We start from the raw sequence: 26659 nt of genomic DNA on the forward strand, positions 1-26659 counted from the left end.
AGGCTGTCAGTAAATAGGTTGTTGGGCACAGGGAAACGGAGATCTGTGTGGGTACATGAGACAGTAAAAAAGAGGGTGGATCACGGGGAGCACCACCAGTTGGTCCAGGAGCTTCCCCTCAATGATGGCCGTTTCCAGGCATATTTTAGGATGACTCAGGGGCAGTTTGACAACCTGCTGTCAACCGTCAGGCTGTACAACTCTGGATATCCAGCAACTGCTACCACCAGTTTCTCCTCCATTGTTTACCAACGATAAACTTTTTGTCGTGACCACCACAGAAGGCCCGCCTCTCAAATCATCCGATTGGACAATGGAAAAAAATGTGACGAAAAAAGAGACATGGAGCGTTTTTCTGCTTTNTTGTTTACCAACGATAAACTTTTTGTCGTGACCACCACAGAAGGCCCGCCTCTCAAATCATCCGATCGGACAATGGAAAAAAATGTGACGAAAAAAGGAGACATGGAGCGTTTTTCTGCTTTGAGTTGAAGTTTTTTCAATTCGAGGAGTTCAGAGCGCTCCGGCAAAAACATCAGGCGCTTAGAGGGCAGACACGCGAGGAACGTTGCAACGCAAAAACTGCAAGCAAAAAGCTTCATTCTCATTAAAAATAATTACAAATAGGCACCTCCAGCTGCTAAAACACTTTCTGTGTGATCAGGGCCGAACACAAATGTATCCTAATACATCCCCGACAATGACTACGTCATTAATGCAGGACGTGGTGGCTATTTTGGTGACAGCAGTCTCTAACTTGCCCATTTTTCCAAAAGTTAGATGAAGTGATTCATGAACGTCCATCATTTCTGCTGACAGCGATATCTCCATCTGTACAGACAGAAGCTAACATGAGTGTTGAGAATACGGATGTAATAGCTGCGTGCAGGGCAGTAATGAAATCCAAACAAGCAGTCAACTGAAGACACAAGACAGACACGCATGAACGGCAAAGTGTCTCGGCTGTCCACTTGTGTTGGGATCACTGGAGCGTATGTCAATACCAGGTATAAATAGTCTCTCATTGAGGTCTTGCCTCACAAAGCTTGACTGCTTTCTTACAACCAGGCAATTACTAGGACAAATAAGTCAGCTAATACATGGAGGTAAAACAAGATACGGTCAGAGTGAAGGACACACCCTTAACCAATGGGTTTTTTTTACATGCAGTCACACATAAAAGGCAGAACTTAACAGCAACACGTGAGAAAACAGAATTGATCTCTGAGAAACTGATAACAGTTTTTCGGTTGTTTTCTAAAAAAGCAAACACACAATTTTCAAGGAAAACTAAAACATATACTTCAGGGCTTCCCTTACTGTGTCTGTACCCTGTAATTAATGAACAATTTACCCAAGCTGCTGTTGGTCACTGTAGAGCAGATACAAATTAATCAGTCTATAGACTGTGTACATGAATAATATTACAACTCTCAGTCGCAACATTTACATGAGAACATAAAGGTAATTTTCAACTGTAAGGCAGGCAGCTAATCTTATGAAGAATGATAGGTGGAAATGGCTCTGCAGGGCCCCTGACACACCAAGCCAACAGGCAGCCTTTGATAAACGTCAGGCCGTCCGTCTCCCTACTTTTCGCAGCATGTCGTGCACCGTTGGCACTAGTCGGCCCTTATCGTCTTTTTTGTGGCTGATTCAACATATTGAGTTGGTGTCAGAGATGGTTGGTGAATAAATCACTCTGTTTGGCAGTTGAGCTCAGTGTATGAGAAGAAACACAGAAGTGAGGAAAGTAAACATCTGAAGTCTTGTTATATTAGGTAAGATTACTGTTTTAGCGATTGTGCTCTTTAGTAGAAACGGTTTATAGCTGTTTGTTATTGTTCGCTGGCACACAGTAAATATCCTTTGTTCTTTCAACATCGGGTTGTGTTGTTAATGTGCTAACTGGCTAACTAGCTTCTTCAATACATCCAGTCAAACTTCTGGTTTCCCTTTTTGAATGACAAATACGCCGCCGACTGGTATGGAAAATTACTGCCTCTCATACAGGCGCAGAACGAATGTGCTGGTTGGCAACTTTTTGGCCGAGACACAGGCAACATCAGGCGACGCAACACTTGGCCTTCATGGCTACTAGTTCTCTGCTGTCGGTTTGGTGTGTGTGTGCCTTTAGATAGCAGGAAGCAACTGTGCTCCAACTATCAGTGGAATCATGTTGAGAAAATGCAGGTGAAGGAAAAAATGTATCATCTGTTATCTGCCGTAGCATTGAATTGTCAAGTGGTCTTGAATATATCAACTTGTAAACACCCTAGAAACACTTAGTAAGGTGTGAATATACAGAAAAGGAATAAAATGCTTACAGCCAAGGACCCAAATATGTTTTGTATATCTGTGTGGGACTGCGAGGGTCCAATCAAATTATGCTTTCTACAAAAAAAAAAAAAAAAGTTTCCAGTCTTTTTTCCGTGGATCCAGTCCTGATTCCCTGTCTTTCTCACAAATGCTCGCACACCCGCAAACACACGCACACACACACGCACACACACTTCCATAGTGTACCTTCATCCTTTTGCTTATGAGAGCAAAGCAGTACGAATCAGCCATCTGCATTTGGATCTATACTTACATACAGTTGTAAGTAAATATAGATGTATGCAGTGGTGGTTATTCTTCCGTTCCTACAGTCTCTCCGTGGATAGCAGCGCCACCGTCCAGCAAGCTGGCTGGCTTCATATTGAAACTATACAAACAAACAATGTCAGATTCCAACAATATATGTGGTTCGTAAGCAAAAGGTGGAAATCCTTTGTACTTCATTCCTCTGTCGTGCTCCATTGTTCCTTTCTTGGTTTGTTTCCTTCATCTCTGCACCGTGCTCGTTCCGTTCATCCATTATATTCCCAATTGAACGTTTTGATTCGCTTCTTCATTGTTAGAGGCTCGCTCGTCTGTTATCCTCGGTGGACTGTGAGCAAAGAGAGAAGAAGAAGAAGAGAGAAGATGGAGAAGAAGGAAAGAGGAGAACAAAAAGAAGGAGAGAATAGAGAGTAAGGGGGAAGATCAAGAGAAGAAAGGAAAGATGCATCAAAAAGTGGCAATTAGACAAAAGGGAAGATTTCTAATGAGCAGACTGATACAAGGAGAAATAGAGCGAGAGGAAGAACGCAGGAAACAGCTGGTGAACGTGCTTAGCGGTCAATTAAAGCCTGCAGAATCATCGTGGTGTCTTATCTTTGCCCTGGGGAATGGTCTTCTACACAAACATAAACACACACCGCTCTCGCTGCAGAGGAAATCCGTGTATCACAAGCAAACTCGCACACACAGACATTCACTAAGTTGCTCGAGTACACACACACTTTGTGGTTTCTGAATACACAACAGCAGCAGTATTCGCAGAGAGAGAAAACAAGACAGGAGGAAATCCAGAGAAAAAAGGAATGAGAGGAGGACAAACAGACAGCGATGAAGCAGCAGAGTCCTTGTACAGCAGGTAAACCCTCTTGTGTTCTTACAGTATGTGTGTTTCACCAGACCAGGGATTTGGAGCGGGTGCTGACTCCTTTCCTCCGGCTGGCTGCTGCCGTCGCTGCATTACGGTGACTTCGCTTGTGAGACTCTAGGTACAGCTGACAAAAAAAATTGAAAGAGAAGATCATTCACTTTGAATAAATCCATACACAGTACACAGATACATGCTGCAGAGGGTTAGTTTCATAATATGGAGTTAAACGACTAGTTGAGACAGCTTTAAAGTAACAATGGCCAATTTTTTTAGCGCATCAAGCACCCCAAGCTGAGTGCCATCTAGTTCGATTATATTTGAGAGAAGGCAGACATCTCTTTGGCCAATATCAAGTTGCTACAAAGCAAATACGGCAACATATTAGAGCAGTAACAGGAGCATTATCCATCATCGAAGAAAGTCGGGGCAATTAGAAACATGCAGTTAGGCCAAGAAATATTTAGACAGTGGCACAATTTTCATTGGATTTAAAATGAAACAACTGAGATGCGCAGACTTTCAGATTTAATTCAAGGGGTTGAATAAAAATATCCTATGAAACGTGTAGGAATTACGACCATTTTCTCCTCATTTCAGGGGCTCATAAGTAACTGGACAAATTAACATTGCCAAAAATAAAATGTTTGTTTTTTAATACTTTGTTGAGAATCATTTGCAGGCAATGACCGCCTGAAGTCTGGAACTCATGGACATCACCAAACACTTGGTTTCCTCCTTTGTGATGCTTTGCCAGGCCTTTGCTGCAGCTGTCTTCAGTTGTTGCTTGTTTGTAGGTCTTTCTGCCTTAAGTTTTGTCTTAAGCAAGTGAAATGCATGCTAAATCGGGTTGAGATCTGGTGATTGACTCAGCCGTTGCAGAATATTCCACTTCTTTGTCTTAAAAAAACTCCTGGGTTGCTTTCGCAGTTAGTTTTGGGTCATTGTCCATCTATACTGTGAAGCGCCGTCCAATCAACGTTGCTGCATTTGGCTGAATCTAAGCAGAAAGTATATCCCCATACACTTCAGAATTCATCCTGCTGCTTCTGTCACATCATCAATAAACACTAGTGACCCAGTGCCATTGGAAGCCATGCATGCCCATGTCATCACACTGCCTCAACCATGTTTTACAGAAGATGCAGTGTGCTTTGGGTCATGTGCCCTTCCAAGCCTTCATTCTGGTACAGGTTGATCTTAGTTTCATCTGTCCAAAGAATGCTGTTTCAGAACTGGGTTGGCTTCTTTAGATGTTTTTTGACAAAGTCTAATCTGGCCTTTCAATTTCTGAGGCTGATTAATGGTTTGCACCTTGTGGTGAACCCTCTGTATTTGCTCTCATGACGTCTTCTCTTTATGGTAGACTTAGATACTGATGCACCTACTTCCTGGCTGGAAGGGATTTTTTCTTCACCATGGAAAGGATCCTGCAATTATCAACCACTGGTGTCTTCCATGGATGTCCAGGCCTTTTTGAGTTCCTGAGCACACCACTGTGCTCTTTTTTCTCAGAATGTACAAAACTGTTGATTTGGCCACTCCTGACATTTCCGCTATGTCTCTGATGGATATCTTCTTCTTTTTTCAGCCTAAGGATGGTCTGTTTCACTTCCATTGAGAGCTCCCTTGACTGCATGTTGTGGGTTCACAGCAACAGCTTCCAAATACAAATGCCACACCTGGAATCAACTCCAGACCTTTTTACCTGCTTAACTGATGATGGATTAAAGATGGAATAGCCCATGCAACCCATGAAACAGCTTTTGAGTTAATTGTCCAATTACTTTTGGTCACTTAAAAAGGAGGCGACTACATATTAAAGAGCTGTAATTCCTAAACCCTTCCTCCAATTTGGGTGTGAATACCCTTCAATTAAAGCTGAGAGTCTGCAATTTAAGCCGATACTGTATCTTGGATATGTTTTGGTAAACAGCTAAAATATATATGGACCTGAATGTATGTTCCAAAATGCCAGAGTAGTGCGGAGACAGGTATATAGGTATATATGCAACAATAGTTTTGCATTTTGAAGTGAAAATGTATTAGTGCGGATAAGGCCTGGATTGATACGTAGCAGTACAGGTAAGAGATAAAATATATGTTTTTATTTTGGGATGAACTATACCTTTAAAGTTTAGTGACAAGTGATGTTATTTCTCACTGGGAAAAAGTCTACAAGGTGTTTCTTTTAAAAAAGAGGAGAAATTTATGTCAGTAATTGAAAATCCAATACCTTCTTGGCAAAGGCTCGTCCACACTGGTCGCAGGCGTGCAGGGAGAAGTTCTTGGTCACTCTGACTTCAGTGGAGGACGACGACCCCGTGCCGCTGCTCTCCGACTGAGTGTCGTGTCGTCGGGTATGTGGGGTTTGATTGCTGGCCGAGCTGGTGGTGGTGGAGGAGGAGTTGCGTTGATGTGTGTGTTTTTCACTGCGGCGGGTCAGCGGGGGGCTGATGGGACGAGGCGGGTGGGTCTGCTGTCTCTCCTGCTTGCGGGTGACAGGAGGGGACGGGATGAAAGCTGGTGACGAGAGGTCCAGCTGTTTCCGAGTGACAGCAGCAGGAGGCGGGGCCGAGGAGGAGGAGGAGGAGGAGGTGGCTGATAAGGTGGTTGGGGCAGATGTGGAGCACTCTTGCTTGCGAGTGATAGGAGTTGAGGGAGAAGAGGAAGAGGAGGATGAAGAAGCGTGACGTCCGTTCACTTCCTCTTTGGCGCCACTACTTGTCCTCTTGGTGGGGGTGGAACTGTTGAGGACTACCTCAGCTAGCCTCTTCACCGCCCTGCTCTCCAGTTTGGGCATGATCTTGGCGAGGTAGGCAGACGACTTCTTGTGGACCACAGTCACATGGCGCAGGACGTCGCGTTTGCGGCGTGACTCGTAGCGGCAGAGAGGGCAGCGGTAGAACTTAATGAAGATGTCGTTGCCGTCTGTGTGCAGCTCAATGTGCTTTGTCAAGTTCTGACGTGAGCTGAACTGTCGCTTGCACAGTTTGCAGAAGAGCTGTTTGAAGTCAAAACCAACTGACAGTTTGGTCATTTTGGCAGGCAGGCTCCCGCTACACATGTTGCCACCGCGCGAGGATGACGGAGGAAAGGATGCCGTCATCTTCGGGCTCGATGGGGCCTCCTCCTCCTTCACCTTCATGGGGCTTTGTGCCACAGGAACACCTTTAGCTGTCCCAGTGCTGTCACTGGGTGACGGGGCTGGACTGCTGTCAATATCCTCCTCCTCCTCCTCCTCATCGTCTTCTTCTTCTGAGTGCTCCACTGCTTCCTCTTTTACTCTGACACTGTTGCTTGTGCCTATGTTAGTGCTGTTAGGAGTCGGTGCTGGAGTAGAGGGGGCTGGAGTGGTAGAGGGCCTGTTACTTTTGATGCTGTATATTTTGTGGACAATACGCATGTGTCTCTTCAACATGAGCTGAAATACACAGAAAAAAATCAACATCAATTAATTAATTTTCCTCCTTTAGAATAAACATGATTAGTCCAATTTAAAGGGGGAGTTTTGAAGTGGGGCTGTATGAGGTACATCTTCATAGTCATTGTGACTCCCAATCTCTAAGAAACAACTGAGTGTATATCTTGCTGCCAACAAACAAACCTGAGAGCTGTAGTTCCTCTTGCAGAGCGTGCAGCGACACGAGGCTGTGGTTGCCTGTTGAGAGTTCGAGGCCGGACTCTGAGGTTTGGGCTGGTTTTGGTTTGAAGGCGTCGGTTTAGTGTTCACAGGGGTGGGCTTGGAGTTGGGGGCACGGGTTGGAGAGGCATTGTTGCTCTTCCTGGGGGGTGTGACCTCCAGAGAGAAGGGCTGGCCAGGCCGCGAGGCAATGCTGGGTGTGATGGTGTCCCTCCGTAGACCGCGATGCACCTCGTCAAAGTGACGGCGTACATTGGCTTTGGTGGCGAAGGTTTTGAGGCACACTGGGCAGGATTTTCCAGTCGGTGTGCTGAGAGTCCTTGGCCGACCTGCAGCAACAAAAACAAGGGTTATTGTTTCATGTGTTTCCTTTGAAAGCTAAAATTAAAATGATTTCTATGACAAAAAAAATTAAACACAAAACAATATCTTATAATTCTGACAAATATTTTGAAATCACCACATTCAATCATTTTTGTAGTTTTTCATTGTAATTTGATTGACCTCTTACCTTTCACCATAGAGAGCAGGCTTGTGGGCACTGTACGTGTCTCTGTGAACTTTCGAAGCTCTTCCAGTTTGGTCTGGTGCATTTTGCGGCAGTGGCGTCTGATGCTCCGGCGTGAGTTGAAGTCCTGACCGCACAGACAACAGGAGATTGTCACGTCCTCAACCTGGATGGGAGGGAGACAACAAAGACAGGAGTAAACAACTGACTATATTAAACGAGGCAATGTGGATAACTATGCGACACGTCCTAGCAATGACACTTGTTGTATATTTAGTCCAAGCACGCTGCCTTTACTGTGCCTGGTCACCTACCCCACTAGTGGAACCCTCGTCTTCATGCTGTGGCTGCTCCTCTTTAGCCTCCTCCTCAGCCTCCCATCTCCTCTGTCCCTGATTGTGTCCCGGGCTGCTGTGGTTCTCTGATCCTCCCGGCTGGCTCGTCTGGTTGGTGTCCACACCCTCCATTTGTTCGCCTTCCCATGCTACAGGACTTTCTCTGGCACTGTGAGGAACGTTGAGACAAACAATGAGGGTCTTACAAGACAAGAAGTCACGTCTAAAGAAACCATATTGCGCAACCAGGATTTGTGTTGTCTTCCTCTACGAACAACCGCACAACCTAATAAGTTACATTTTAAAAGTTACAGCACACTCTAATCCACCAGCGTACACCACCTACCTTGGTGTGTGCGATGGATATCTGGCCAGCTCCTCCTCTGTGGTGAGGTACTGGAACACGGCCTTGGTAGTAGTTTGAATGGGCTCCAGTCTGACTACGTAGTCTGGGACTCTGGGATATATGGCGTCCAATAAATCCTTCATGGCTACACTCTGTCTGTCGTCACCTGACGAACCTATAAAAGGACAATCCAAAAAAAATAATCGAAATCATTTAAAACTAGAAGGACAAGTGCTTGAACTTAGTTGGTGTTTTACAACATCCAGCAAGTTATCCCTGATTTTACAAAACTGTTTGAAAGTTTTTACAGGAATAAAGAAAATATATTTGAATAAATAAAAGCTAACTTTTTCCACTAGCTAAGGGGCCGCACATATGCTGAGTCTTTAAAAGCCTGGAAAACGTGAGGTCATGAGCTGGGTGCTACTTGTCTTTTCTGCACCAGCTTTCAAGAGTGTGGCAACCTCAACAAGTTCTTTATCATAGCCTGTTCACCTGAAATCCTGAGTGCAGAGCTGATCTTCTCTCAGGCACTGTTTGCGTGTAGGCCTATTGTCTGTGGGACAGATGTTGAGCTCTGACAGCTCTGCACAAAAATGATCAACTTCTTCTCCGTATTTATCACAGACTGATATTTACGGATGAAAGGAAAGATATCCGTCAGCTGTGATTGGTTGGCTCCTGTCACGTGACATGTGGTGTGCGCTGCTGCATTCCAAAAGTTGAACTGAGTTTATATGTATGTTTTTTAATTTATTGTACAGTGTCCTTGAGTGTGAGAAAGGCCCCTAATGTAATATTATTATACACAAATGTGGTTTTGATCTAATTTGTAAAAAAATTTTTTTGCTTTCCATACCTTCTGAAAATTAATCTGGCTATGCGAAAAACAGATTTGGCCTTAGATAGTAATAAATAATGAACCAAAAAAAAAGGAAAGATTTTGGTATTTATCCTAATCATACATACATATCATTTAATTTAGCTGTGAAGTCATCACTTGACAACCCTTACAGACCAAGAATCTGCAGCCTACTGTATGTGTCCTCTCAAAATGTCTTTGAGCACATCACCGAACCCTTGTCTGCCTTCTTCTTGTGGCAAATTGTGCATCAGATAAAAGCACAAAAATATAAAAAGAGACATCATCTCACAGAGACCGATCACCCCCCCCCCAATTCTCTTTTGTGTTACTAAACTCTTCTAAAATGGCCACAGAAGAGGCATCATGTGGATGGGTTTGTGTGACTCCATTTAGGGAAGATGAAGGTCTCTGGCTACAAAACGTCTCCTGTTTGTGCACTTTTGGTTTGGCACATATTCTTACCCGCACAGCGCTTTCTTTTAGAGTGAATGCAGTTATTTTGCCTCTCTAAAGCCTCCTTTATGTGGATATTCTTCTTCAGGTAAACGCGCAAGTGTATTTCACACCATTCTTTACAACAGGAGATAAAGAGCGGATGGAGAGAGAGGAATTGAATTTTAGGGCACTTTAAAAATGGACCACAAATCATCACTGGAGACTGTATAGGTCCACTGTCAGGGCCGGATGGTGAAGAATTAAGTGTTTCACAGAAAAACCGTTTTGTTTATGCAGTCACCGCACAATTAATACCCAGCGTCTCAATGGTGACAAACAGACACCAATTAAGTCGTTTATCAAAATAACAATACGATACACTTTCAGCCACTGATAATGGACTCTTGATTGAGAAAAATTAAGCCAAGGAACAACTTAATTAAGACCGCACGCAAACAGAGAGAAGACTGTGATGAAATAAAGTTCTTTTTTACAACAACAATCATTGCAGTGGATAAAACTGTGCAGAATATAATTGACCGTTTGTGTTTCCATTGATTTTTCTTTTAGGAGGAAAGGAGAGCTGAATCAGGACGGAGAAAACACTTGAAGGCTTCATGCTTTCCCTGAGTCTCCTACCACATCTAAGCAGCAAAGAATAGAGACGTGGATACAAGCTGTGGCTAATGAGAAGTAGATAAAACACAAATGCTGCTGGATCAAAGTCAATTTCCTTACCGATATGAGAGGAGAGCAGAGGAGAAACTGCACTTTGAGTGAGGGAAATGATGGATGGCGTGGACGTGTTACTATATGCATGTGAGTTTGTGTGTAAAGGAATGAAAAAGCACCGTGTACAGACAGAGGAGATAAGAGGAGAATAATGAGTAGGAGACAGATGGTGTTGAAGAGAGAGAAGAAACCTTGGAGTGACAGAATATGAGAGTAAAATGTGGAGAAGCCTGAGGAGATGTTAAAGTAATCTATGATTCTGTGCATACGTTTGTGTGTGTGTGTGTGTGTGTGTGTATGTGTGTGTGTGTGTGTGTGTGTGTGTTGAGTAAACTGTGTGTATGGGTGCTGAGCTCAAGTCAGTTTGATCCCCGCCTTGTTCAAGGAGTCTCTGTTTGTCTGTGTGATCTGTACAAGATTGCATTTGCCTGTCCTCAGCATGCACAAAAGTTCTGGCCTTGGCTCCTGGAGATTGTGTCTTACCTGTTCTGCCTATTGATTTTATCATCAAGTTCATGCTTGTTTTATCTTTGATGCTGTATTCTGTGCTTTGATTCTTGAGAGTAGGACTACGAGTAAGTCTAAGTATTCTAGACGTGTGGATATGTGTGCGTGTCTGCATCCTAATGCGTTGTGTCACTAACCGTCGGGCTCCGGCAGCCGTGATAGGCAGTAGTACTCTTTGTGCGTGATGAGGTTGGGCAGGCCTCTGAACAGACTGCGACACACTTTACACTCAAAGATGGTATCCACCTCCCTCAGCAGCATGTGCTTCAGCTGACTCGTGCCTGCAAGCCAAAGAAAAGCAGAGATGATTACTTGCGGTGATTGCAGGGAGAAGTACGAGACTTATACCATGTACATGTTTCATTCATCATTTCATCGTCTGTACACTATATGCATTTACAGTATGTATTCTCATATTGTCATTTCCTGAGTGGTTAATTAGCGTTAGTCACTGTTCACCACATATTTTTTGACTAATAACTTAATTTTGTGCTCAAAGTTTAAAAAAGAAGATTGCTAAAGGGGAAGACGATATAAGACTGTACTAGACGCTGCAGGTCATATGTCACTCTTCAAGTTCATGTCTCTTTGCGTCTGAGTGGCAAAACCAATAATGGTCATTGTGAGCTAGTGAGTCATTTCACCTTGTATTTTGCAGATATAATGGATGTGGACCGTTCAGACTGGATTTGCCTTGGACTGTATTTTTTTACTGGCTACACGTGCAGCACACATTCACTGTAGGGTTGTGTGAGTTACAGGCAAAACAAGACGGCGGGCTTTCGTCATTGAGTGGGATTGTTTCCTCAGTTTTTGGACGCAGCACAGCGATGTGTACCCAAAACCCAAAACCCCTTTTCTGGAAGGATGAAATTTGGTAAGGTGTATCATGACACAAAGGGGAAAGTGGCAAAATAGGATTCTGGGGCTTGCTGCCATTTTATTTCAAAATATCATACACATCATCCCCCAAAAAACAATAATTGTCCGTTTGACAAAGACTCATCAAAAGTGATTGTTTTTCATCACTTTGTGTTTAATATCACTGCTTCACTTGTACATAGAAAACTTCCCAAGATGATAAGCTTCAATTTGAGCCCAAGCTGACCTTTCTATCTTGAAAATTACACTTGCTTTGGCCTAAATTTGTCACTATACCTCAAATAAATAAATAAAAAAAACTGAATTTTCAGTCACTAGCCTTACACAGAGTCTACCTGTCACAGGGGGGGTTATTGAGGATGCTGAATCAATTTCTGAGATTTTCAAAATTCAAAATAGCTGTTTAAACCAGATGTCACCATTTTTCAACTCTGATTACTCAAGTAAGGCCGCAGAGTGGAAGCCCTGTTTCGTAGAAAATACGGATTTAAAATCAGGTTGTTTAATTAACCTGTTGGTGTAACTTCTGTTAGAGTGACCACTGTCGCTATCCATGCTAATATCCATGCTATCGCTTTGACACGTATATTAGAACGGAAGTGTGGTTGCTGTAGTAATAGATCACGTCCAACTACTTACCACATACCCTTTCACTGTTTGAGAAAGAATGATAACCAAAAAAGAAGGCTGTTTATTGAAGGATGGGATATACTCTCTGACCTCATGGGAGATATGGAGTATGACACTATCAATCAATCATCCCATGTTCTATGATAGTGTTCCTGCTATTGAGCCTTTTGGCAACTGCAGATCAGATTTTACTGCGTGTGTCGCACCCCGAGGATATGATGTGGCATGATGCTGTGACCTCTCCACTTTTAAATCTCCTTGCCAAAAAAACAGGACGCAACACCGGCTGGAGTGGAGCTTTAAACAGAGAACACAGCCACAGGATAACGAAGGCAGGAAACAAAGAAGCTGATAAATTCCACACTGTGTAAAATACCTGTGAGGTAAATCCCCCCATCCCAATATAAATCCCATTGGCATTTGAAAGGACTCAGACGATTATTGCCTTTGTATTAGGTGCTACTTTTGTATCACCGCTGTCATCAGCCTCACTTTTTCCATCACTGTCGTCAGCACGCTGACTCACTTCAATTCAACTTGTCTATATGGAAGTATTCAGTGCTTTGTTGGATATGTGACTCATACGCATGTCCTCTGTGTAGCAGCGTGTATTGTATGCTCCGTTAGATATTTGACTCATGTGTGCCGACACATGCACGTTTCGTGCCATAAGCACTGTCAGGGTGACTCACACAGATGACAGTACCTGTGTGACTTGCTGTCGCACACATACAGGAACACTCAAGATACTGATTGTTGTGTTGTCTGGTCGTTCATTGTAAATTCGCTAGAGGAAGTGCGAAAGTGATTGACCGCCGGTGACAGACTACTAAAAAATTTTCAGAATAAAAATTGCTTCACATCAAATACTTCCTGTACACCCTCCTTTCTTTTCAATTTCTTGATGGATCATTTTTAAATATTGCAAGGCACAAAGACACAGACAGCTTCATTTCTCTCATCTGGAAAAACACTTGCGCGTGCCTGCATCATAATAATAAATGGAAAAACTGAACGAATAATAAGAAAACACACTCAGGCACCAACCTGAACGGAAGCACTCAATTATCTGCTGAATCCCGGACTTGGAGGTCTGCAGAGGCTGCTGGAGCAGAGGAGGATCTCCGGGCTCCACACAGAGACCTTGAGAGCAGGAGAGAGATTGCATTTCATCAAAGACGGCATATAATTACATCAGAGTGTGACAGTCTCGGAGAAATACGCCATCACCTGGGAATTCTGGGGACCTGGTAAGAACCAAAGTATACTGCAGTGTGCTTGAAAGGGCATGCACAATCATAGTCACACAATGGGGTCTGTATGAGATAGTGATTCACTCTGACCTCATTACCGCCATGCTAACACACACACACACACACACACACACACACACACACACACACACACACACACACACACACATACACTCAACGATGACTATGAGAAAGCAGGTCATCTGTCTTCTCCTTTTAATTTAAGTTCATCATTAAAAACATTGCTGCTTTCTTAGTTTGGTCAAAGATGTGACCAGAAAGGAAATATAGGGCGCAGACATTAACAGATTAATGGAAAACATTTCTTACAAATTCAGTCTGTGTGATGCTCGTTCAGAGGACAACAGCTCAAGTGAGACTGTTGGCAAACATGCAGCGAGGGGGGGCAGAGTCATGCTGATGACGAAATTTTTTGTGCTTATTCCAACAGTGCTCAGAGCCAGCGCAGCATCTGATACTTAAGCTTGAGTGTCACACGGTGCCACTTTATCGGGCAAAAACCAAGGAGAAAACCAAGGAGGAAATGCACCGGTGTGTATTGGAAAGCGTTTTGCTTTTGCTCGACCTCAATCACCGCGGAGCGCAGGGTCAGCTGGAGAACAGCGACAGTGATGCTGGTAGGGATTTCATATTTTGTTTGATTTACGGACCTGCTTTTATGCTGTCTTCAATTTTACTGCCACAATAATACTGTAAGGGCAGTGAGGAAATCACATCTCACCCGTCACATTGCTGGTTGTTTGAAAGCTGTGTTGATCTGGGAATTATAATATATCCCACTACTGCACTCACTGTGACCCGTACTAATCAATAACAGCATCAGGGGAATGTCTACAATAGCAATATGCGATTTAGCGCTATATACAGTCAGGATGGGTACTAAAATCTGCTATCATATGGTGCCTTTTAATGTTTCAGTGAAATTTATTATCATGTCACAGCCTCTCCTCTGCTCTCTGTGTGTTGGGGCTGCTCCACATACACACACACACACACACACACACACACACACTACACAGAGTGAAGTCATTACTGTAAGTAGGTGCAGTAAAACCTTTGCAAGGAAAAAGCCAATACTTTATCAATACACCTGTTCAACAAGCATATACATAAAGAAAGCAATACTTCAATCTGGTCTGTTCGCAGTCTCTCATTCACCGCCACTAACATTATGTTTCACAAAAGCACAGTGCGCTAGCTCGACTAATAGCAAGTTGTAACAAACAAGTTGAAATGAAAACTGTAATTTGCCACTGATCAAAATTTCAATTATTAAAAATTGGCCAATTCTTGCTGCTGGCAGAAGAAGGAGCACAGACACTGACTGATGCCTGTGCTCTTTACTCTCTCTAGACTCAAGGTTCCCGCACATTTTCATGGACAAAATTTCAAAACCTCTCCATGACTTGTCAAAGACCCACGAAAAAAAAAAAGGTCCTACTTGCCCAGTGTATTCTTTCGCCATTCAACTATTTGAGCTGCTGTAACATGAATTTCCCTGCTGTGGGATCAATTAAGTTTAATCTTATCTTATCTTTAGTTAGCTGGCATACATGGGGGAAACGTATGTGATGGTGAACAAAATGTAGTTATACATCGATGTCAACAGCTTCAGAAAAACAAAGCCGTTATGTTAGACAACGTGGGAGATTATCTATGTAAGATAACTGTAACAATTTCATTATACACAACAAAACTTTTCCACAACTTCCAATGATTTTTACGGATCTCATTACTTTTCCAGGCCTGGAATATGTGATTGTGAAATTCCACAACTTTTCCATGTTTTCCATGACTGTGGGAACCCTGTGGACTTCACTAAGTATTGAGATGTCAGGAATTTGATTTATTTCGTTGATACTTCAGTTTTGTTTCCAGTGAGATATCATTGAGTTGATACAGCGACTTTCCAGATGTAACATTACTGCTGCTGCTCCAGAAACAACATTTAGTTATATTTAAAATATTCAATTGCGTGTTTACAATCACGTGACCATTAAGACGCACAAAATTCAGATGGAGGGCAGGAAATGAGAAATCCATACACTGCGTGAAGTGGAAATAGAGTAACATGACTATATAAAACTGCTGAATGAGCCATACAAAGTGAAAAGTAATTGTTCTCTCGACTTGACCAATTTGCCTGCTGCGGACATGATTGTCATTACAAATTACCTCGTTCTTAAGACGTCCTAATGTTACAAACGTTACACGACCAGCTGAACAAAGCTTTACTTCTCCCCTTTATGTCCTAAAATTTTCAGGATTTTAAGTGACCTTTGATGTTTTTTTTCTAATTTGATCAACTGGAAAAGCCGTGAACACCATAAATCAGAGGCATTTGTGCAGTGCTGGTAATCTTGCCTGCCGTTCATCTGGACAGTGCACTGATGTATGACATCATATGCAACCATGCTATACTAATCCAATTCTGAATTTATTCTTTTTTTAAATAATATGTTTTTAAAAAGCCAAAAAAATAAATAAAAAATACATAAGAGTAGCAGTAGCGATAAAATCCTCACAATACCCATCCCTGATATATGCCGTGTGCAACGTATGCTATTTAGAACAGAGATTTATTTTAAAAATCTTTGTGACATCTATTTTCCAAACAAAGCAGTTCAGCTTGTCTTTTGTCGAATCTTCAATCCTGCATTAAATGCTGCAGAGAACAAATTCATTCTGCCTTTCTAAAACACCACATAAGTCTAAAACACATATCTGTCTGGAACAGAAAACACAGAAAAAAAATTCAACAAATACGCCTTTAGGGTGTTATTTTTACTTATCGATCTGAGTGCCAAACAGTTTTACTTTACCTTTAAACATTAAAAATAAAAAAGCAGGAGTGGGGCCATGCTTCCTGCATTATTAATGTGAGCTGACTGTGGCTCCATGACCCACATGGGGCTACAACCAAGATGGATTGTGCGGAGGCAAAGTGCTCTCATTCTACCTGTTTTCATGTATGTTCTATATTTCAGCGACTTAATTTTTACATCAACGCTATGTTAACTTTGCATGGCGATGGGCATGTGCACAGAGAGGAGTAAACAGCCACAAGAGCAGAGCAATTACACTCACAAACACCACCACAGAACCTGTAATCACGTCAAACACTTAAGTCTAATTTCTCACACTGTATTGATGTGAAAGAAGGTGACTGGGGGAACATGATTTTGCCGTAACAAAAAGAGCATTTTGTAGCGGCGATGGCTGGGACAAAGCCCCAAATTAAACATCGTCAGTGTTTCCAGCTGTGACAAATGTCCACTGTTCGTTGTTTTGAAGGATGCACTTCAATTACAGCCCGCAAACTACAATTTATGTTTAAGCTGAGATGCACTATTATCAATCACAGGAAAATGTTGTGTTTTGTTCGTCATGTCAACATATATATTAAATCATTTTTGGTAATTTTGTTTTTTTCACCAGAAAGAATGTTAGATTTTCTTTGCCGTTTTGTTCTATCTAAGATTAAATTACATTTGGTCAGATAACAAGACTATAAACAGACACTTTGCATGTTTAAAGCCTTGCTGGCCCCGTGCTTGAATGCACACGCAAGCACACAAACCCACAGGGTTAGACATGCAACATGGCAATGTGTGTGTGTGTAGGTGAGCAAGCGACAGCCAGAAGGCAAACAGACCAGCAGACAGACTGACACACCCACAAAGACGCAGACAGAAAGAGAGTTAGAAATGTGAATGACAACTGTGTGAGCAGGTCTGACAGAGACAGAGGTGGAGATTATGTATTGATGTGTGACAGAATGTGTTTTCCCTGCTCCCATCCCCCCACACTTCTCCCAGGAAAACTGCTACTGCTTTAATCCCAGCGGGGCAGGTCAGCGACCGGCCGACCTCCACACCCCCCCCTTTGCAACAGGGTCAAAGATCGGCCAATCAGGAGCGTTGTTTCATGCAAACAGCTTCCTTTAGCGAGGAATGTGCGACTCTTTCTTTGGCGGCACTGTTATAAATGAACTCATAGTATTTAGATCCTAATCAAGATATCTACGTCTGTTTTCAAGGAAAGCTTTAAAGGAAGAAGGAGGGCTAAGATGAAGGAAAAGCAGAGAGCAACACAGGCAGCCAAGGAAGGAAACAAACCTGTCAGCAATCTGCAGAAAACATTACATCATCATAATGGCAGCTTTAGCAGCCATGTATTACATTTTATAATCCAATATCAATGGCTTGCTTGGCTTAAGGGTCAAACATAAAACACTCTGGCTGTCAACTGAAGGAACGACACAAAATTGGCAGTACAGGCAGCCTGTGGTTTCAGAAGATCAACCTGAGAGACACAGATAAGTGTGGCCTAATTTTAAGCCAGCAAATTCCTTTTTTAGTTAGGACCAAATTCCTACTCACTCAGTGCAGGGTTTCTTCTGCACAGAGAATCGTCCTCCAGCTCTCAGCAAAACTCTGGCGGATGTCATAATGGAAAACACTGACATTAAGTCGATGTGGTATTTAGAAATCCAGAAGGTATGATTTTCACCATCAGAAATACAGATGCTCCTCATTCTACTACACTGATACGCTGAGATGCTGTATGTAGTGCACAGCACATGCCACTAGAGGTCAGTCTCTACAGGTGAAACAGGCAGCCACGCTAGGAAGGATAGCAGCTGCAGGTGGTGGGGATAACGCTACAGGAGCAGTAACAAAGAAAAAACACCGCTGGCGAACATGCCTCGACCAGCGGACTTCACTACAAGTCGACTGGCTGTAGAAACGGGTGACGAGGTTACTAAAACCAGCCACCGCGATTTGATCAGCTGAGTTGCAGGTGGCCCCATCAACCAGCTTGAGTCGAGCTCAGACCGGCCACTACAACTTTTCTCTGCAACATTCTAAAATGGTTTTGTCTCATCGCAAATCATTGGTCTGACCTAGGCTTAAGAAACATAACATCGTAGCCAACTGTTTTTTGGATCGCAGCAAAGTGGAGGCCAGCCTTGGGCACTGCAGTCTTTTCCCAACACAACAAAACTCCTACTTCTGCCGTTCGATGATAGTTTTATATCGCAAGTTGGAGTTTTATATTGTTGCTGCAAACAGTAGTCAGACTCTGTGCTTGTGTATCCTGCGGCCTCTATATGTGTGTCTAAATGCTGCCTTGTACTGAGACTACAACGTTTATGACGGTGAAATGTAAGGAAATAAGAAAAAAAAATTCATCAACTTTCTTTCTCACTTTATCAGTGCATAAGTTCAAACAGACAACTGTAAAACGTGACAATAGTTATGTTAGAGCTGGTGTAATTAAATAAGTTCCAGATAAAACTTTCACAAAATGTTTTGCATGTTAGTCTAACCAGCAGTGCACACTAAATGCAGCACCTCCTCTGGTTTTCATTTCTTCCTCTGGGGCACACACACCATTTGATTTGATTTGGAGCACACAGTCAGCCATACTCTGATGCTCTGGCAGTGAAGCTACGCAGGAGCCTGACAGACAGTTTCAGCCTGTAGGTGGATGAATCAAAGCGGCAGGAAGTGCAAAGGAAAAGAAATCCTCACCCACCTGTGTTATGACCGTGGCTGCCTGCGCTGGTCTGCTGAAGCTGCTCCTCAGTCTGGCAGCTCTGGTCCCTGGTCTCAGATGTGCTGCTCCTGCGGGGCTCGGGCAGCAGAGGGGGAATGGGCTTCCACAGCGGCTTGGCCTGGAGCTGGGCAGCAGAGTCTCCCTTTTCTTCAACGTCCATCTGAGTTTCCTTCTGGTCCAAGCTCTCCGACGGCAAAACTAAAGCAGAGGTTTGGAGATGGGCTTCATCGGAGGACGGATCTTCCACTCGGGGCTCCTCCTGTGGTGGAGGCTCGGTGCCTGACTGGGGCTGGACCTCCTCCATCTCTGTCTGACCACCTGTCTGTGGAACCAAAACAGACAGGAGAACATGAGCTACAGAAAAAGCAGCACACAAATCAACAAAAAGTACTTTGTCTATGATCATTATTTCATTATAGCATCTTTGTTTGTTTAATGAGACATAAATGTGTGAAGAAATGATGCAGTCTATGTGCTGCTTTCAGTCAAATATTATCATTGTCCCTGGGTTGAATCTGTGGGTGGGTGGTGGTGGAAGCTGTCTGCGGGGTGTGCTGTCTTGCTACTACCACTGGATGGCGCCAAAGTCAAAAACGCTTAATAAGTTCAATGTAAATATAAATGAAACTTTGTCATAACTAAATACTGTCATAAATCTAACAGGGAAGAGAGCCCATCACAAAAAAAGAAAAACTCAGTCGTCACCCCTTTCTGAAAGACAAATGCACATTACTGGGCAGGACGTGGGGTCACAGCAGGTGACAGAGAGAGTGTGTGCATGTGTGTGTCGTTGTCATGTCTCCTGAGCACCCAGAGATTTTCTAGGGGGGACATTAACCTTGTCGCACACAGCCACCCTTCAACAGATAAGTGACTCCACACAAACCCTCCAGTGCACACACATACATCTGTCTGCGTGAGTGTGTCTCCTGACCAGACCTCCTTTCTCTCCAAGTCCCCAATCTTCTCTCCTCTCCCACCCACCAATTTATCCTCATTTTCTCTCTGTGTCGGTCTCCCTCACTCCGCGCGTCCCCGCTGCCCTTGAAGAGGGATAAATGACTTCAGCATTCAGGCACATTACAGCACATCACCACAGGACGAGAGGGCCACTTGGACACAAACACACTGTGCATACCACGGCGTGATCAAACGACCATATAATATCACTGAACATTATGTTACGCGCGCTCAGCGAACCCCATCGGTGCGGTGCAACACACTCAAACCATTACAGCCATTGAACACAAACACCTTCATCTCAACAAGTGAATCATGCTCTTCAGGAGAGTGTGAAGAGATGGGGAAATAGTAAATAAAATGGAACCTATTCCATTATAAACTTAAAACTTCTTGCCCAGTGCACAAGTAAAAAGAAACATCAGGGACTGCCACAATTTAGTTAGCATATGAATTTATCAGTCAGTCAATATATCGACTGTTCATGCCTCATTGTTTGAGCACAAAGTATGAGAGAGGATACTGATTAGAGTAGGTGGACTAGCCATTAATTTCCACTTACTTCTCAATAAAACTACAAGGTGGAACACATAATAAAATAGACAGGTGAAATCAGGATTAAACAGGGCAGATTATGATTGCTACGATTGATTATTCAACATGATTAATTTTCCATATCTGACTAAAAGGGAAGGCGTCTCTGTGTACGTCTGTGTGTATCTGTCCTTCGAATTTCTCTACAGCCGTTCATCCGATCGACCCCACGCTTGGCGGGTGTATTGCTGAGGATGGACGGAAGTGCAATGACGAGTGTGAGCTCTCAAGATCTTTGGGCAAATTTATTAGTCATGCATTATATACACACTGTGTAGTGTACTGAGAGGGGAGATCCAGTTACACCACTGAATGGCAGGCTGGGTTCAGCTCGATCTTTGATGCTTGCTCAGTTCATTCAGAACAAACAGAGAGATGTTGCATCGTAGCAAACGTCACCATTTCAAACATCAGCAATGTAACTCTCTGAATGAACGCTTTCGTTGCCGGCGCATATACTGCAGCATTGCTAGAGGATGCAACTATATCATGGCGAGTGTGTTGCTGCTATGTTGAGTATGACGTTGTTTGGATGAGCGCAATGCCAGAGGCCAAGCGATCGGCCTCGTTCGTAACAGGCACGTTTTGAACGGGCCCTGCACTGGTTACTGTGAAGTGGAAGATACCTTACATCACACTATGATCTCATCACTTTCATAATGATCCTTAGCTGAAAACAAATACTGCGTGACAGACTGTAATGAATAATTTCGGAACAAAGTGCATGCATTAAACGAGCAACTGCAGCCTCCGAGGTGCTTACTAGAATATGATTATGTGAATTTATCTCAATACAAATTACTTTCATTGTATCGCCTGTTGTTTGAGCACAATCACTGAGCCCCTTGTGCAGGTAAAGGCTGTGGCACACTGTAATTTCCCTCGGCACAATGAGAGGTTTTTTATCTTTTATACACTTAGCTGTTTACTCCTCTGTATATATATGTATTTATACTTGTCATTATGTACAAACATTTCACTACATTCATGTGTTTATTCGCTTGCAATCACTGTCTACCACAAATTTAGATTCTTTCATATTTTATTTATGGTATATTTTATCCCCGTATTTTATCTTGCACTATTTTATGTCTCAGATTGTTTTTACTTGTTCGATTTTCTTGTTATACATATTTAATTAGTATTGTTGGAGGGCGCCTGAGAACCAAGAATTTTAATGACGACGACTGCTTCTGTAGTTGTTGTGCATTTGGTAAGTAAATAAAGTGAATGACCTGAATAGAGAAACAAATGTTCGGGCCTACAGCGCTGGGGTCCGGGACAGGGAGTCGAGTTCTGTTTTTCCGCGCACCTATTGTGACTTAAGTGTTACATGGGTTAAGTTGGGTGGTTAAAAATTAGTGGTTTCATGTGCCTATAGAGAGCAAAGTGTCTGGTAAACTAAGATAGAGACATCCAGACAGAGGCTTTTTAATAATGTGGAATGTGTAAAGTGGGATATACTGTATACCCATCAGCAGAGCTTTAAATTAGAGTGAATCTCCACTGACACACAGAAGGTACAGTTTGACTATTACAGCTGTTCAAATGACAGATTGCACAGGTGGGGGCCAAGCTGGGTATCAACATAAAGGAAATGTGTTTTCCACAATCTGACAGTGAAGGGAGTGAGACTGGACAATAACATCCAGGCATTGTTGTTGTTTTTTTCCAGTACCTCCAGTCTGCGGGGACAGTGAGAGCTCTTCCTCCTAGTGGACTTCTGGACCTTCACCATGTCGCCAAGACTGGCCTGCTGCACCACACGTTCACTAACGGCACACCTCCTGTAACCTGCAACAACACCCCACATGAGCCACTGCACTTGATGAAGAAGCACTGCTGCTGGGTGCACTTCTAAAATATAAAATGCTTGTTTATGTCTGTGCCTGAGCTCAGATTTTCAAAATGTATAAATAGATAAGACATTACAGAGGCTTCTCATGACTCATCCAACTGCTTGTGCTGTGTGCCTATGTATGGATTTACACCTAAGTTATCTGCTAGCTGCAGCAATGAAACTTTTGCTACACTACATGTAGCTACACACATGCAATGGTTACAAACAGTATGGTATCAATGTCGCCACACACCTTAGCTTTACAAATTAGAAATGTCACCCAAACATCTTCCACATCTGTTAGCCATCACTAAAATGTGTCTTGGTAAGCTGGTGAGCCTACAATAATAACCTATGTATCACAATGCACTACAAATACAATGCTTACCGACTGTGGGAATGTTTTAGTTTGCTGTTTCTGGACAATTATACGCTGACATTTACAAATGCACCGCCGTGATCCCTTTTAATTCAAAAAAATAAAGTCAATGTAATTAAAACAACTGGCAAAACCACATTTATTGTTAAAAATCAACAACAAAATGTCACTTCTGTTGCCAAACTGCACACCCACAACACATTTCTGCGCAGCCCTTTCTTGTGAAAGCATGTATAATGCATTAGAAAACACACAGGAAACATAACAGCTTTGTGTGTTTAGTAGCTGTACTGCACTTAGAAACCACCAGGCCGCACACTGGATTTCATACAAAAACAGAATGGAGTATTTTCGAAAGGTCACAGTAATGGTTTTCCACAATGCTAATTCAGCTGCTTGTCATATTGCTGGCAGGACAATTAAACCCATGTTACCTGCATCATTACTCCGTATGAGGCACACAATCCCTGTGTGCATTAGAAAATGAGTACGCTGGCCTTCATAACATAAACACTAATGGTAATGGACCTTACAGTGCTGGTAAAGCTGTTAATGCATACATATATATGCAACATACATATATAGATTCATGCATATAAAGTATACAAAGTGAGTACTTCGACTAAGGATAGCTGAGAATCTGCTTCTGAAATGTGTACTGGGAGTTGGGATCAATGCACCTTATATGGGTTTTTATAACGTAATATTAGCATATAGAGAACCAATGTCAGGATGGATATTTGAACCACTTTTGATTATGTCCTATCCCCTAATGGGCAATAAATTAGGATCCAATACAAAGGTCTGGAAAGGAATAAAGGTTTTATAATTTATGAAATGACAAGTAAATAGTAAATAAATCTGAAAAGTAGTCTATGAGCTCCAAATTACTGAGCTCATGTTAATCACTACTGATAACCCAAACCTTCATTACATTTTATTTCATTTGTATTGCAGCACCCCTGGTGAAACACCATTTGTTGCTGCCCTCTAGTGGCCGTCTATGTTAATACAGCTTGGTCCAACTCAGCCACATGCACCTGACACCACGCTCAAATCCACTGGATCAATATGACATGCTTTAGCTGCACTGTGGCACGTTCAACAACCTCACTGTTTTCTAATTTGTTACCCTCTGTCATACCAACTACCTACATGAGGCCAACAATAGCTGCCACCAACGTTGGCGAACCAACCGATCGCTCTCGACACCAAGAAATCGACATTTTTTGACAGTGGATAAAAAAAAAAGCCCCAAGAGTCAAATTGTGGATTAATTAGATGAGCTGTAAGTGACAGGTGCTTAATGCAGTTTGGGCGGGACATGCCACAGGTGTCTCAGACTTAAGGAAATTTGGAACAAGCAGACAGCAAGCTGGCAGCAAGATAACACCAAAACAACTGAGCAGAATTTGAGAGAGGGAAAGCATTGATCTTTGATTAATATAAGATAACATCTCTCCTTCGCCTCGGGCTGACATACATTAGTTAATTCTGTGGTTTATGGATGTCTAGCAAAAAGAAGTAAACACATCAACTCATCGCTAGACATAATCACTGTCTTACAGCTATGGGGAAACTTAGATGACAAAATAACATGAAAATCTGACAAATGCAGAGCTTGCACCTACACCTACAGTGATGCTACGCTGACAGTGAACGTGGCGGGAATGTCACACAAGCCAATGCTTTTTATATTTCATATGCACAGGCATATTCTGACCTAGACAGACTTGTAGTTCTGCTTGGTGTCCAGCAGAGGGAGACAAAGCTTGTACTTAAAATGTTTTGCTATTTGAAAAGTTTGGTGGTCTGCTAATGCCTCCCAAAGACAAGACATGAAGTACTCAGAGCGGTCGCCCCAATGCATTGTATGTCTTAAAACAAAGGATGTGATTTAGCTGTATTGTTTCACTGAGCCACGCACACAAAGGGAGCTCTGCCTGCTAATTAAAGCTGGCAAAGCAAAGAGCAGCAGGTGAGGTGATTACATTTCAAAACAGCAACTACACAACCACTTCACCTACCAAATTACCTGCTAGAACAATGTCAACATGAAGTCACCGTGCACATGAAAAGACAAAGGTCAGATTGCTCTTATTGCCTTGTAATGGGAAATTAAATACTTTGTAAGGTAGCAGCTGTGTAAATCATGTTATCACACAGGTATGGTCCTGAACACAGAGGTATCACTGTGGTTAGGACGAGTTTCACGATGGAATTAAAAACACATCTGTACCTTTGTTTTGTAAGCACTGAATCAGTACCCAAATATGGGTGTCACATCTGTTTCAGTAAGGTCACTTTAAGGGTGTGACATTGCTTGAAATTAAGTGCGAAGATGACGCGTTTCCTACATTTGAATCCAGAGTTTTCCATACCTTCTCTAAAAACTGGATCTGATGCTTTTAGTCAGAGTTAAACATGATCTTTAGTCCTGGTGGTGAGGCAATTTGACTCAAATGGGTCACTGACAATTATTACTGGCAGCTGCAAACATCACACAGTGAAATGATTGCTCTACACTCTGCCAGATGTAAGCCTACTGTACATGCTGATGTATCTGCTTTACTCAGACCAGGGCTTACTGTGGAGACACGTCAGGGTTTTAGTAAGACTTTAAATTGTGTACTTGGCTCCTTGATTTAAAAAAAAACTTTTAAAACCTTTATAACAACTCATTTTACTTTATAATTCAAGTTGAACACATGAAAACAAATCTGCTTTTTGTAGCGAGGATGAACCAATTAAGAACTACGCAATATCACAAAAACAGAGGCTACTTGTGGGTTTGATGAAGGTTTTACTTAAAGAGACTACTTCAACCTCCAAATGACTGTTTGTATGTCAATTACTCAACACGTGTAACCATGAGTTCCTGAAGAAATGTTTGTTTTTTCTCGATTGCCTCCAGTAAACGAAGAATCCGAAAACCAAGAAAATTCTTGACGATATGAACTCATAGCCGACCGTGTTTAACATCAGCAAAATTATCACATGACTCAAGCAGTATAATCCAAGTCTCATTTATCCAGTCGTATGCTCGGTACTTCCCAAACAGACGGCCCTTCACAACTGTGAACTGAACTAAAAGTGAAACTCATCCATGCTCTCTGCGAAGCCAGACTCCATTGACAAAAACAGTATTTTTTCCCTCACTGAACACAGGAGCTGCTGGTCTACCGCTGCCTTAATCTGCAGTTTATTTGTGTTATTGTGTTACTTTGGTGAGTCCAAACTAACCATTTAAAACACTGAAGTCACAGAATAACACAAACAAACTAACTAATAGAGACAACAGAGAGCCAGCACCTCCTGTGTCTTGTGAGGTAAAATTGAGGTTTTTCCTCACTGGAGTCTGGCTTTAAGGATAGTATAGATAGGTTTTACTTTAAGTTTGGTCACCCGTCCGAAAGGGCTGTCTGTTTGTTTGGGAAATACTGAGCGTACGACTCGATAAATCAGACTTGAAATATACTGAACAAGTTGTGTGATAGTTTACCAACAAATGTTATTCATTCATTCATCAAGAATGTTCCCCTTTTTTTGGATTCTTCGAAGAACAAACTGAGTTTTCTTCACAAAGTCAATGTCACGCAGGATGATTGACTGATATACAAACGCATTTGGGGGAGTAAAGTATTCCTTAAAAAGACACACAAAAATAGAGTTCAGCTGAGTCTTAAATGAAGGGGAAC

The 26659-nt window shown here is 42.5% G+C and overlaps 1 protein-coding gene and 1 long non-coding RNA gene across 6 annotated transcripts in view; one reads left to right on the plus strand and one right to left on the minus strand.

Moving 5' to 3' along the window:
- Positions 1–371: 371 nt before the first annotated feature.
- Positions 372–26659, minus strand: part of znf800b (zinc finger protein 800b) — a 38148-nt gene continuing 11860 nt past the window's right edge. For 2 of the 5 annotated variants that reach the window (XM_050036502.1, XM_050036501.1), the window contains exons 2-12: positions 22421–22536; positions 19168–19510; positions 13400–13495; positions 10978–11121; positions 8302–8476; positions 7935–8124; positions 7624–7786; positions 7077–7441; positions 5706–6893; positions 3483–3596; positions 372–2932 (exon numbers count right to left, since the gene is read on the minus strand). In XM_050036502.1, coding sequence (XP_049892459.1) covers positions 3495–3596; positions 5706–6893; positions 7077–7441; positions 7624–7786; positions 7935–8124; positions 8302–8476; positions 10978–11121; positions 13400–13495; positions 19168–19510; positions 22421–22536 — 2882 coding nt within the window. In that variant the 3' untranslated portion in view covers positions 372–2932; positions 3483–3494. Of the gene's footprint in view, positions 2933–3482; positions 3597–5705; positions 6894–7076; positions 7442–7623; positions 7787–7934; positions 8125–8301; positions 8477–10977; positions 11122–13399; positions 13496–19167; positions 19511–20172; positions 20219–22420; positions 22537–26659 lie in introns of those variants that run through there. The other 3 variants (XM_050036504.1, XM_050036503.1, XM_050036505.1) reach the window with 2 other exon arrangements.
- On the plus strand, positions 13500–22556 carry LOC126385015 (uncharacterized). Its single transcript, XR_007569383.1, has 3 exons — positions 13500–13602; positions 14057–14243; positions 22418–22556. It is a non-coding gene; the product is annotated as an uncharacterized LOC126385015 (long non-coding RNA).

This window comes from Epinephelus moara, chromosome 23 (assembly GCF_006386435.1).
Source record: "Epinephelus moara isolate mb chromosome 23, YSFRI_EMoa_1.0, whole genome shotgun sequence".
NCBI classification, from domain to species: domain Eukaryota; kingdom Metazoa; phylum Chordata; class Actinopteri; order Perciformes; family Serranidae; genus Epinephelus; species Epinephelus moara.